Source organism: Hemiscyllium ocellatum, chromosome 45 (genome assembly GCF_020745735.1).
Source record: "Hemiscyllium ocellatum isolate sHemOce1 chromosome 45, sHemOce1.pat.X.cur, whole genome shotgun sequence".
Taxonomy (NCBI): domain Eukaryota; kingdom Metazoa; phylum Chordata; class Chondrichthyes; order Orectolobiformes; family Hemiscylliidae; genus Hemiscyllium; species Hemiscyllium ocellatum.
Window position 1 is genome coordinate 17204111 of NC_083445.1, and position 14422 is coordinate 17218532.

Genomic DNA, 14422 nt, shown 5'->3' on the forward strand with positions numbered 1-14422 from the left:
GCTTGAACATTGCCGCTCAACTTTGAGAGAGAGAGTTGTCGACTGAGCCATATAAGATGAAACCATCTTCATCAGTAACTGCAGTCCAGTGACACCCTTATTTCTTAGAAATATCAGGATTCAGTAATCTAGACTGGTCTGCTCATTGGCCTGTTGTTATTGAGAATAAAGTGGCTGCAGTCCAGAGAGCTCTTGCTCTGTTAGTTTCAGATAGACATGTCTGATTGACCAACCGGAAGTGAAGCTGGCTTTGTTATCTGCCCAGGCCCACAGCCAGAATGGGAGCCTTCTATCAGCAGAGCTCAGGACTTGATGTTGGGTCAGTGTTGGATGTGATAGGGCTCAGCACTACACAGTACTGGAGATGGGAACAGAGCAGACTGGGGAACCCAGGGCACTGTGGACAGCTTCTAAATTCTGCTCATAGCAGCTCTGCTATCGTCCATTTAACTCCAACCTTTAGATTATTTACAATGTGGAAACAGGCCCTTTAGCCCAACAAGTCCACACCAACCCTCCAAAGAGCAACCCACCCAGACCCATTCCCCTACATTTACCCCTTCACCTAACACTACGGCCAATTCACCTAACACTACGGCCAATTCACCTGACATGCACATCTTTGGACTGTGGGGGGAAACTGGAGCACCCAGAGGAAACCCACACAGACACAGGGAGAATGTGCAAACTCCACACAGACAGTCACCTGAGTCAGGAATTGAACCCAGGTCTCTGGCGCTGTGAGGCAGCAGTGCTAACCACTGTGCCACCACTTTGTGGCCTTAGAAAACAGCAGCATACTGTAAATGGAACAGATGGGAATTGAACTTCATTAATTTACAGCAGATATATCAGTTTGATAGAGCAGAGAGGGAGGTATTGTTTCCACTGGGCAGGGAGGATGCAGATGGTAGATAACTGTCAAAGGGAGCAAGGACAGAGAGACCAGGAGGTTTATGTTAATGGATTAAGGTGTTACGAACTGAAGTGTCATACTGGAAATGAGTCAGAAACAGCTTTAATCATGACTTTCTTCAGGAAATTAGTGATTCATTAGAAATTAAAGATAGCTAAAAGTTAATGTTTATTTTTAACCTATCAATCATTGAGAGTAGAATGTTGGAAGAACAGCTTAAACAAAAGGGGATTCCAATTAAAATGACAAGCTACAATTTACACAGCAGCTCCCTTCTGGGTAAATTGCTGTTCACTTTTCTGAAGCATATTTATTGCATCCTCATTGTCAAGTCATGGAGTCATACAGCATGGAAGCTGACCCTTCAGCCCAACTTATCTGTGCTACGGATATCCTATTTGTCAGCACTTGGCCCATATCCCTCTAAACCCTTCCTAATCGTACACCCATCCAAATGCCTTTTAAATGCTGTAATTGTACCAGCCTCCACCACAAATCACCCTCTACCTGAAAAAGTTACCCCTCAGTTCCCTTTTAAATCTTTCCCCTCTCACCCCAAACCCATGCCCTCTAGTTCTGGGCTCCCCCACCCCAGGGAAAAGACCTTGTTTATTTACCCTCATGATTTTATAAACCTCTATAAGGTCACCCCTCAGCCTCCAATGCTCCAGAGAAAACAGCCCCAGCCTGTTCAGCCTCTCCCTGTAGCTCAAATCCTCCAACCCTGGGAACATCCTTGTGAATTTTTTTCTGAACCCTTTCACGTTTCACAACATCTTTCCTATGACAGGGAAATCGGAATTGGAAGCAGCATTCCGATAATCGCCTTGTGAATGCAAGATGAAAACTTTGAATTCTCATCTCCTTTGAGCAACATTTAAGTTTTGCATTTCCAATTATTTATACGTTTGAAGAGAAAAAGAGGAGGTCTGAGTCCTTAATTTCATTCATGAGATATGAACGTGACAGTCTGGACCACTGTTTATTAACAGCCGTTGAGAAGGTGAAGTCAAATTGGACTTCCAGCCAGCAACACCCCCAAATGAGCTGAGAACAATCGATGGGCTATTTCCATCGATGTGCTTCACGACACCCAGTAACAGAAAACATGGTCTAAACCTTTGACCCAAAGTGGCTCAGCATTGCCAGTTGAGTGGGTCAGCGGTGCAAGGTGACATACAGAGGGGTCTGGGCATATATGTTCACAGATCCCCGAATGTGGCAACACAGATGGATTAAAAAGACAAATAGCACGTTCCTCTTCATCGGCCGGCGCTTTGAATATAAAAATTGTCAAGTTATGTTACAGCTGTAGAAACCTTTAGTTGGGCCACATTTGGAATATTGCATTCAGTTCTGGGAGAAGATGCAGAGAAGGTTACCAGGACGTGGCCCAGTCTGGACGGTTTTGGTCATGAGGTGAGGTTGGATAAACTCAGATTGCTTTCACTAGAAAGATGGAAGCCAAGGGCTGTCTTGATAGAGGTTTACAAAAATATGTGAGGCATAGACTGGGGGATGGTCAGAGGCTTTTTACCCCAGAGTGGGCAGGTCAGCTATAACAGGGCACAGATTCAAGGTTGAGAGGGGTATGTTGATGGGAGAACTGATGGGAAACTGTTTCACATACAGAGGGCAGTGGATACCTGCAATATACAGCCAGTGGAGGCAGGCATGTTAGCAATTTTTAAGGAATCCCTACAGTATGTAAGCAGGCCCTTCAGCCCAACAAATCCACACTGACCCTCCAAACAGCAAACCACCCAGATCCATTCTCCTACATTTACTCTGACTAATGCACTAGCCTACATATCCCTGAGCACTATGGACAACTTAGCATGACCGATACACCCTGACCTGCACATCTTTGGATTGTGGGAGGAAACCAGAGCACCCGGAGGAAACCTGCACAGAGAAAGTGCAAACCCCACGCAGACAGTCACCCAAGCTGGATTCAAACCCAGGTCCCTGGCGCTGTGAGGCAGCAGGGCTAACCACTGGGCCACCGTGCTGCCCACATCTTAATAGACACATGAATGTGAGGCAAACAGGGTGATAGATAACACACGTGGGCAATAATTAGCAGGTCTAATTAAGGATTAGGAGTTGGCACAGACTTGATGGGCTGAAGGGCCTGTTCCTGCACTTCATTGAATTGTATTGAATTGTATTTGGCAGGGCCGAGCACATTTCCCCTCTCAGCTAGGACCACTGTGAATGAACTGCGTTCCTGAAGTGTTAGACAGGCTGTAATTAATGTTGGTGAAGTTACATCCATGTAGCCTACAGTAACATCTCAGGTCAGCGATAGATAATAGCAAGCTTGAAAAGTTGCTGTTAACACTGGTCACACCAGCCCTTCCCCCACCTAAGACTTGCATATTTCACTGTTAGGTGACAGAAACAGATTGGAATCCAAATCCTATGAAGTCAGCCCAGGAGTTTAAATTCAAGGGACTAAGTCAATCTGGAATGAAGTGTTAGCAGGCTCATACATTCAGAGAAACCCTGCAGTGCAGGTAGAGGCCATTCGGCCCATTAAGTCTACACCGACCCTCCAAAGACCCACCCAAACCCAGCTCCCCTATTCTACCTCCATAACTCCCCATTTCCATGGTCAATCCACCTAGCCAGCACATCCTTGGACACTGCCGACAATTTAGCATGGCCAGTCCACCGAACCTGAACATCCCTGGACACTACAGACAATTTAGCATGGCCAATCCACCTAACCTGAACATCCCTGGCTACTACAAACAACTTAGCATGGCCAATCCACCTAACCTGAACATCCCTGGACACTACAAACAATTTAGCATGGCCAATCCAACTAACCAGTACATCCCTGGACACTACAAACAATTTAGCATGGCCAATCCAACTAACCAGTACATCCCTGGACACTACAAACAATTTAGCATGGCCAATCCACCTAACTAGTACATCCCTGGACACTACAAACAATTTAGCATGGCTAATCCACCTAACCTGAACATCCTTGGACACTACAGACACTTTAGCATGGCCAATCCACCTAACCAGCACATCATAGAATCATAGAATCGCTACAGTTGGTCCACACCAAACAGCTTCCACTCAGACCCATCCCCTTACCCCTGCATCTCCCATGGTGAACTCACCTAGCTGACACATCCCTGAACACTGCGGGCAATTTAGAATGGCCAACCTGCCTAACTTGCACATCTTTGGACTGTGGGAGGTAACCCAAGTACCAGGCAGAAACACATCCTTGGACACTATGCGAGATTAAGCATAGCCAATCCACCAAACCTTCATGTCTTTAGACCATTGACACAGTTGTAAAATCTGATCTAGTTTAGAGTGGGGTGGTGGTGGGGAATATGTCATCTTTACCCGTTGGTCAACATGTGTCCCACAGCAGCATGATCTGAAATGGCCTGCAAACCACTCAATGGCATGCTGGGGCAATAAGGGGGGATAGACGGTTATGTGTCTGCGGGAATGAATGTTGTCAGTGCCAGCGATACCCATATCCCAGGGAAGGATCTGAATATAAGGTTGAGAATTTGATGGGACCATGTTTTGGAGGATCCTCACAGAGTACGAGGAACTCTCTTTAGTCAGCGCTTCTCCTTGGACCTCAGTTCATCTTGAAACACCAAATGGACACAAACTTTAGGAGCCCTCAACCAAGATGGTTACACCCTGCCCCAGCAGGGCAACACTTCACCCAAGATCCAGAGGCTGCCTGACTAATTAAAGAAGGAACAGAATTGTCCCATTCCCAAAATTAAGGCATCCCGAGGCATCACACCGAAACCAATGAAGTACTCTCGGAGATGCAGTGAAGGACAGGAAATGTGACAGCAAATTCATGCACAGCAAAATCCCACAGCGTGGCGTTGGCTAAGGAAGACAGTGTGGCCCTTGGGAAAAAAAAAGCATCTGTGTCTGTCCGAGAGGGAGGACGCAGGGGAGGTGATGTCTGCTGACAGACACGAAAAACAGGAGCTGGTGCAGGCCATTCGGCCCTTCGAGACTGCTTCACCATTCTATATGATCACCCAACTGGTCATCCAACTCAGTCCCCCATTCCCACAATCCACACCCCCCAATGCCCTCTGAGCCCTTGAGATCAAGATCTTGCAACTGAGAACCCTGATACCATCCCCTTCCCTGAGCCCAAACCTAGAAACTGTAACTCCAGCACTACCGTCAACCCACTGATCCTCACACACTTGCCTCACTGCTTTGCGCTCCGTGATCGCTAGTTCCGGCAGAGATCACTACCTGCCCGGTGGCACTGCCCGAGTGCTAGAGATGCCAGCCTCTGACGGGCCAGAAGTTGTCACCCATAAAATGTCATCGCCGCTGCTCTGTCCGAGTCACGGAATTCCACAGCACGGAAACAGACCCTTCGGTCAGTGTGCATGTTTCCATCATCCCAACTGAGCAAGTCCCACTGGGCCGTATCCCTGTAAAGTTTTCCTGTTCATGCACTTATCCAAATGTCTTTTAAATGCTGTAACTGTCCCCTGCATCCACCACTTCCCCTGGCGGTTCAGTCCACACAGGAACCACCCTCTGCCTGAAAAACTTGCCCCTCACGTCCCTTTTAAATCTTGCCCTTCTCACCTGAGAAAATTAATTTTGGACTCCCCCACCCTAGGGAAAAGACCCTAGTCATTACCGCTATCCATGCCCCTCATGATTTTATAAAGCTCTGTAAGGTCACCCTTCAACCTCCAACGCTCCAGTGATCCGGGCAGTGTTTCTGGTCAATCAGAGGCCAGTCACTGCCTCCGATCTGGGCACTGGCACGTTTACCAGTACAAAGCAGCAGCAGGACTTTCTTCCATGTGTTTTCAACAATTCCCAGTCTGACCTGCCAGGCTGCAACACAATCGGAGCGTGAAGAATAGAACAACAGATTCCTGGCCACGCTCCACAGACTGGAATCCGAGGGAGGGGGAGAGGATTAGATGATTTTGTAGTCACAGAGAGTGAACTGCAGACTGCCCTGAGTCTCTCCCAGCTCACTGTCTGATTCCCCCCTGTCCCCCTTTCCCTTGCCATGTTTGCCCCCACCCTATGCCTGCCTGCCACTGCTGAGCAAAGCAGTCACGGCCATCGCTCCTGATCACTGCCGCTTCCTTGAGAAATAATCGGCTCTACATTCCCTGGAAATCCTAAAGGCAGTCCTGTCGCATTGTGATTGAAACAGCTGCCTCCATTGTTTAACCCTGACTGAACCCTGGGGTTACAATGGACCCACCGTCTTAGCACTGCGGCTACGGGAGCTGGTCAGAGTTGACTGGTGGACTCGTGCTCCCCAAAGTCTGTCCACCATCCAGCCTCATTCGGAGAGCTGGCGCACTTGCCTAAAGGAGTGCAAGTCAAGAGTACCTTCCACACAAAGCAATCTGCTCTAACAACACCCTTAGTCAGAGGCAAGAAGCCTGCAGGTGCTGGAATCCCAGGTAGACAGGCAGGAAGCTGGAAGAATACAGCAAGCCACGTAGCATCAGGAGGTGGAGAAGTCAACTATTGGGTCTAACCCTTCTCCACCTCCTGATGCTGCCTGGTGCGTTGTATTCTTCCAGCCTTCTGCTTATCTACCTAACAACATCCTTACCAGTACAAAAACACCCTCCAGCTCTACTCCCAACCCCCAGTAGCAGCAGCGGTGAGCTCTATCTCCAAGGTGCCCTGCTGGGTAACTCAGAGACCTGTCTTCAACAGCACCTTCCAAATCTGTGACCCCTTACCCCCCCCTCAAACGACAAGGGCAGCAGCTACACGGGAACACCACCTCCGAGCCATTCACCATCCTGACTTGGGAATATATCGGCTGTTCCTTCAGTGTCATTGAGTCAAAATTCTGGGACTCCCTTCCCAATAGCATTGTGAGTCAACCTACACAAAATGGGCAGCAGTGGTTCATAGAATCACAGTGTGGAAACAGGCCATTTGGCCCATCAAGTCCACACCAACCCTCCGAAACGCAACCCACTCAGACTCAATCCCCTACCCTATTACTTCACATTTCCCCTGACTGATGTATCTAACCTACACATCCCTGAATATTATGGGCAATTTCCCTTGGCCAATCCATCCTAACCTCCACATCTTTGGACTGTGGGAGGAAACCGGAGCACCTGGAGGAAACCCATGCAGACACAGGGAGAATGTACAAACTCCACACAGTCACCCGAGGCTGGAATTGAACCTGGGTCCTTGACGCTGTGAGGCAGCAGTCTCCATACCACCAAGAATGCATCTCACCACCACCTTCTCAAGGGGCAACTAGGGACGGGTAATAAATGCTGAGCCAGCCAGCGATACCCACCTCTGATTAAATATAAAAACCACTGATCAATTAAGGCTATTGTCTTCTCCTGGAGGATCGCTGTGTACTCGGTTTGACACGAAGCTGATTAATTGTAGAGCAGAAAATGCTGTTACTTAGATATTCATCTCGTCTCAGCACTCTCTACTGTAAGTTTCCACCATCCAAGTGATGTTTCAGAGTGGAACAGAACCCAAATGGGATTTCTGATCGAGATCTGAAAGGGCTGCATGTTAAAAAGGTTACGCAGAACGCTCCGATGATCACACTGCCAAATCTTTGTGCTGCAGTTTCGTAATGAGTGTGTGGTTTCTTTACATTTTGCTGGGTAACTACACCTGGCACCATGCGACAAAGACTCTCAGGTCAGCCTGGTTCACATCGCACTCCGATACAGCGTCTTGAGTCAACCCACTCAAACCAACTGACAAATGCTTATGTTGCACACAGGCTGTCTCACCCGAACCGCAGCCCTTACCCCCTTCCATTTTGACCCAGATTGTGCTGAATTACATCCATGCATTCCCCTCACCTCCCCCCTGTGCTCCACGTTGCACAATGTTACCACTCTCGAGATAACCTGAGTTCCTCATTGGCCTCATTGGTGACTATTCGTTGTTGACAGCCCCCAAAATTTGGTCTCCCCTCACCCACCACCAAGATCAAACCCCTTCACAGACTTCATATCAACATTACCCTGACTGATCTGGGAATATAACATTAAAACTCACACAACACTAGATGTAGTCCAAGAGTTTAATTGGAAACACTAGCTTTCGGAGCGCTGCTCCTTCATCAGGGGTTGTGGAGTATAAGATCGTAAGACACAGAATTTATAGCAAAAGTTTACAGTGTGACGTAACTGAAATTATATATTGAAAAAGACCTGGATTGTTTGTTAAGCCTCTCATCTTTTAGCGTGAACATGTTGGTTTCAGTTCTCCAAATCATGATCTGGGGATAGTAGAGATGGCTCAAACTGGTCCAAATTCTACTCAATTGGAAAGAGGGGATTTTAGCCTGAGCCCAGTCACCATCTGTAGTACCTGTTAGAAAATGGACATCTTGAGGTTTCAATAGATGACGGAGTTGGGATATTCAGTTCTTACAGTCATAAACGTCTACAACACAGCCCTTCAGTCCATGGAGTCTGTGACAGTCAGAAACAACCACCTATCCATTCTAATCTTCAGCAGTTCATCAACAGCATTCTCTCTACTGTGAGGTTAGCAGTGCGAAGTCTGATGATAAGAAACAGGAGCAGGAGTAGGTCTACTCCCCCATTCAGTCGGATCATGGCTCCTCAAGCACATGTTCCTTCCTGAATAATCAATGTTTGAACCCAGCAAGTCTTGGACGACGATGGACAATTGACAAATGAGTTTCAATTGAGCATCTCCAACAATAGAGACTCTCCACCTGCGACACCCAAGGGTTGGAGGCTGGGAATTGTGCACTGAGTGACTCACTGCTAAAGTTACCCAGCACGAAGTCAGGGGAAAGGCAGAATACACTCCACAAGGCTGTGTGGGTGCAACTCCAACAGCACTCAAATTCAACACCATCCCAGGGAAGGACACCAATTTGACCAAGGTTCTGCCTACATTGACTCCCTTGGTTACCTGACAAAAGTACCACCTAAGACCAAGGCTTATTGAATAGCAGCTCCCAGACGCACAGAAATATAATTGTCTTGCCACCTCAATGTTCATCTGAAGTCACCCGCCATCCTGTTTTGGTAATACCATATGGTCCTCTCATCATAACCAGTTCCAAATCCCAGGATTTTTTCACCTCCCCTCCCCACCCCCCACCAACCTCCTGAGGGGTGATAACTGAAGATGCCACACAAAAGCCACAGCGATGCCACATCCCAGCATCCCCACTGTTGTGTGGGGGACAGGTAAAGGAGGGTGAACCAAAAGTTAGACGATAATGGGAACAAGGTTACGGGGTTGAAAAAGCCTGAGCTGGTGGAATCCCGTCACAAAGCATTGGCCTGAAAACGCAAAGTGCTTTAGTAGGATGGGGTAACAGCAAATGAGACAAAACACCAAAACTACACTTGCTGCCGATGCTGGGTACTTCCACTCAAAAATGCATTTACTGAAGAATTCAAATAAATTAAAACAGTCTCTGATGTGGTCACCTGCCATCGAGAGGTTGATATATCTGACTTTTTGACTCAGTATTGGAAAATCGCGCTGGGTCTTTGTCTATCAGTTGAGTCAGTCGGACAGCTACATGAGCAGATTGTGCCAGTCACCGCTAACATAGAACAGGAACCTGGAAGATTGTATCACTGCTTTCATGGTACTTTACAAAACAAGGTCCTTTCTTGTTGTCCCCTATCAGCGTGGACGGCCTGCTACATTCCTCTTCCTGTACCATTCAGACATTTCCTGAACATTTCCAGGAATAGTTTTCTGAATCTATATTGAGGACAGAACTCAATGTTCCACACTTTCCTGCTGAAGGTTATACTTTAATATCGCATACAGCTACACAGTTTGTTTACTGGTCTCTGCTCCTTTACCCACTTATTTTCAGTCTTTTCATTGCCATCTGGCTTCATCCCGCTGATCTGATCTTTCTGTCCTCCTTTTGCTGCTCTCACCATCACTCTCTCCTTTTGTTCTGCGTCTCCTTTCTTCCTTTCGCTTTTCCCTTTGTCCAAGCTTCCCTCATACTCACCGCTCCCCCGCATCGCTTCACTTTCGTCAGCTTTTTCTCACTACCTCCTGTTTCTCTTGGCTCTTTATCTCATTCTTTGTTTGCCTTAATCCTTTGACCTTTGTTTCTTTTACATTCTTGCTTCATAATCTGCCACTACTAGGTGTGTGTGTGTGTGTGTGTGTGTGTGTGTGTGTGTGTGTGTGTGTGTGTGTGTCTCTCTGTGGGTGTGGGTGTGTGTGTGTGTTTATGTATGTGTGTGTGTGTGTGTGTGTGTGGGTGGGTGGGTGTGTGTGTGTGTGGGTGTGTGTGTGTGTCTCTGTGGGTGTGGGTGTGTGTGTGTGTTTATGTATGTCTGTGTGTGTGCATATATATCTGTGTGTGTGTGTGTGTGTGTGTGTGTATGTGCATCTATGTATATGTCTGTGTGTGTATGTGCATCTCTGTGTGTATATTTGTGCGTGTGCGTATGGTGTATACATGTCTACGTGTGTGTCTGTGCATCTGTGTGTCTGTCAATGTGTGTGTATCTGTATGCATGTGTTTTTCTGTTGTGTCTGTGTCTGTGTATGTTTGTGTGTGTGTGTGTATGTATGTTTGTGTGCCTGTGTGTGTTTGCTTGTGTGTATGTTTGTGTGTCTGTCTCTGTGTGTGTGTGTGTGTCTGTGTGTATGTTTGTGTGTGTGTGTGTCTGTGTGTGTATGTTTGTGTGTTTGTGTGTGTGTTTGTTTGTGTGTATGTTTGTGTGTCTGTGTGTGTGTGTGTGTGTGTATGTTTGTGTGTCTGTGTGTGTGTTTGTGTGTGTGTGTGTATGTTTGTATGTTTGTGTGTCTGTGTGTGTGTTTATTGGATGTGGTTTATTGGATTCACAAAGTTAGCTGGAACCCCAGCACAGGACTGAGAGGGTGCTGCTCAGTCTGAGACATTGGAACTTCATCCGGCAGAAAAACAAATGTTTATGAAAGATGCTTGGAAATGCCAGCCCTTTCTCTCTCGAGTTATTCGCTCATTACAAGAAAACAGCTGACAGGAGCTCAGAAAACTGCCCGATGCTGGGTGTAGGTTGACCACTTTCAGCCACCAGCTGGAAACCCCATGACTGTTCTCCCACATACCCAGTGATGCCAGCTGGCACAGAAAGCCCCCAGCCTTACCCTCTCCAGTGAACAGGAGAGACGAGTGGCAGCAGTGAAGGAGCACACACAGTAACATTAACGCAGCAAACCCGGGCACTCTGAACTTTGCCACTGTACCGAACGGATGAGTGCCAATACAGCGATCATTCATCAAGAAAAGCAAACTCGGGAGGCAAGAGAAAAGACGAGAGGGTGGTGAGAGATAAAGAGCAGTGACTGACAATTAGACTCTACATTCAATGTAACGTGGGCTTGTAACTTACCTAAGGGAAAAAAGCGACTGGGTGCCATGAATGAGTGTTGCTGCCCACTCTCCTTATCAAAGCAGTGAAACGTTCCTGGACAGCAGTAAATAAACTCTCTCTCTCTCTCGCTCGCAGTACTGTCTGCAGAGTGCTGGTCTTTCTTACAGCTTTTGTACACTCCCCTCAGAACCTCTCCGTCACAACCCTGCACACATCTGCCCAGACTGATCATGCTTTACAGTTCAGTGCCTTGCCAATGTGACTCTAGCTCCCTCTACCCACTCAGTCCTAACCAATGACAAACCGAAAGAGTGGGGGGGGGGTGGAGTGCCTGACTTAAACACACACACACACACACACCCACAGCCGCCCGCAGCTTTTAGCGATCGGGAGTGAGTCACTGTTTATTTTGGTTGCAGCTTGTTGCAGGGATTCCCTGAACACTGTCTGGAAAGGACAATGTTCAGGTGCAATATTCACCCCGTCCCAAACCCTGCTCAGTTCCCAGCTGATTTGCAAGTTCCCCTCCTGGCCTTTCAGAACCTGTGCTCGGTGTCTGGACTTCTGACTGTGCATTGTGTAAGGGGTTTAACAGGCAGCAGCAATAAAACAGAAGGCAGTGTGAGGGAAGGCTGCCGTGGATGTCAAAAGGGAGTTGTGTAAGCATCTGTGTGGAGGTGATGGAGACCTGGGGGACTTTCAGTGGCAGAGGGACACCACAGGCTTATTGCTTCTGCCTTGGCTGATATTGAGAGATATGATCATACTCTAATACTCGCACTGACTTAGGCATAACACAAACAAGAACACCCCAGCTTTGGCATCTCCCTTCATATCAAACACTAACACCCTAAACAGTGCTGCACTCCCTCAGTAACTCACTCCGACTCTGGAGTGGGAACTGAACCCAGAACCTTGTAGCTCAGAGATGAGAGGGCTATCCATATAGCCACAGCCGACTCTAGTTGACTTAGCTGACTCTATGATGCAGTTTCAGGATCAGTGATGCTGGAAGAGCACAGCAGTTCAGGCAGCATCCAACGAGCAGCGAAATCGACATTTCGGGCAAAAGCCCTTCTTCCTGATGAATGCTGCCTGAACTGCTCTGCTCTTCCAGCACCACTGATCCAGAATCTGGTTTCCAGCATCTGCAGTCATTGTTTTTACCTTGTTGATGCAGTTGTAGAGTCATACAGCACTGGCACAGGCCCTTCGGCCCAGCTCATCCATGCTGGCCAGGTTTCCCAAACTAAACTAGCCCCATTTAGCCCATATCCCTCTAACCCTTTCCTATTCATGTACCTGTCCAAATCTCTTTTAAATGTTGTAACTGTACCTGCATCTACCTCTGGCAGTTCCATAAATGTATCATCCTCTGTGTGAAGAGATAGCCCCTCAGCTCCCTTTTAAATTTTTCTCCTCTCACTTCAAAATTGTTCCCTCTAGTTTTGAACTCCCCTACCTTTGTTATTCAACCTTATCTATGTCCCTCATACTTTTATAAACCTCTACAAGGTCACCCCAGTCACACTCCAGTGAAACAGCTCCCGGCCGAAGCAGCCTTATCTTATAACTCCAACCCTCCATTCCCGGTAACATCCTGGTAAATCTTTTCTGAACCCTCTCCAATTTAATAATATCCTTCCTACAGCAGGGTGACCAGAACTGAACACAGGGCTCCAGAAGACAGTACACCAACGTGGTGTACAATCGCAACATGACATCTCAACTCCTACTCCCAATGGTCTGAGGATTTTGTCAAACACATTCTGAACCACTCTGTCTACTTGAGATGCAACTTTCAAATGAACCTGAACCCCCCTACCATTAACTGCATAAGTCCTGCCCTGGATTGTCTTACTAAAATGTAATACCTCACATTTATCTGTATTAAACTCCATCAGCCACTCCTCAGCCCATTGGCCCAATTAATCTAGATCCCTTTGTAAGCTTGGATAACCTTCTTCGCTGTCCACTATCCCACCAATTTTGGCAAACTTACTAACCATGCTTCCTACAGTCTCATCCAGATTGCTGGTAACAAACACGGACCCAGCACCAATCCCTGTGGAACACTGCTGGTAATAGGCCTCCAGTCTGAGAAACAACCCCCTATCACCATCCTCTGTCTCTTCCTGCCAAGCCAATTCTGTGTCTAATTGGCAAGCTCTCCTTGAATCCCATCTGATCAGATGGGATCAGTCTACACTCACAACAGGGAGATAATTTTGGCTTTGGGTGTAGAACATAGAATACAGAACAATATAACACAGAACAGGCCCCGTGGTTCACAGGTCGGCGCTCCCTCGAGGGCCAAAGGGCCTCTTTTCTTCTATGTTTTATCATTGCATAGACACATGGGAGAAATTGGATCCACCACAACTTTGACTTCCTTCCAATTTTCAAATTCAGTGACTTTAATGAACCATTTAACAGCCTCCATTTACACAACAGCCCAAGGTTAAAATTACGTGTCATCATTATATCACAACCCAACTTTAAAAGATAACCTTAAGATCCTAACCATCTGCCAGGAATTGAGCTCCAGAGGCTGTAGCTCATTGCTGAGGGGCTGCAGCACTGTCAGAGGTGACGTCTTTCAGATCAGCTGCTGAACTGAGGGCACACTTTCGAAGAGGATCTCTCCGCAGGTCTCCGCGGTGAGCTGCTCAGTCGGTATCCCTGAATCAGTGTCGACAGGCCGTCTGGCCACCGTCACTTCACTGCTTGTGGGATCTTGCTGTGCTAACCACGCTAAAGCAGAGCTGGAGACTTTTCGGTGAGTCGACTCTAATCTTTTTTGGTGAAGTGCTCAGACTGTCGCGGAAGGTGCTATCTAAATGCACGCACGACTCTTCTCTCTTTACGCGGGACTGTTTTCACCCCTTGCCTTTGAACAGTCAGTCATAGAGTCAGAGAGATGTACAGCTCAGCAACAGACCTTCGGTCCAACTTGTCCATGCCGACCAGATATCTTAAATTAATCTAGTCCCATTTGTCAGCACTTGGTCCATATCCCTCTCAACCCTTCCTATTCATACACCCATCCAGATGCTTTTTCAATGCTGTAATTGTACCAGCCTCCACCACTTCCTTTGGCAGCTTGTTCCATGCGTGCACC

The 14422-nt window shown here is 47.4% G+C and overlaps 1 protein-coding gene across 4 annotated transcripts in view; it reads right to left on the minus strand.

The window, feature by feature from the left end:
* LOC132835998 (adhesion G protein-coupled receptor E2-like) overlaps nucleotides 1–11565 on the minus strand; it is an 80886-nt gene extending 69321 nt beyond the window's left edge. For 2 of the 4 annotated variants that reach the window (XM_060855183.1, XM_060855184.1), the window contains exon 1: nucleotides 11320–11565. In XM_060855183.1, coding sequence (XP_060711166.1) covers nucleotides 11320–11533 — 214 coding nt within the window. In that variant the 5' untranslated portion in view covers nucleotides 11534–11565. Of the gene's footprint in view, nucleotides 1–9787; nucleotides 9828–9941; nucleotides 9963–11319 lie in introns of those variants that run through there. The other 2 variants (XM_060855186.1, XM_060855185.1) reach the window with 2 other exon arrangements.
* Nucleotides 11566–14422: the final 2857 nt, after the last annotated feature.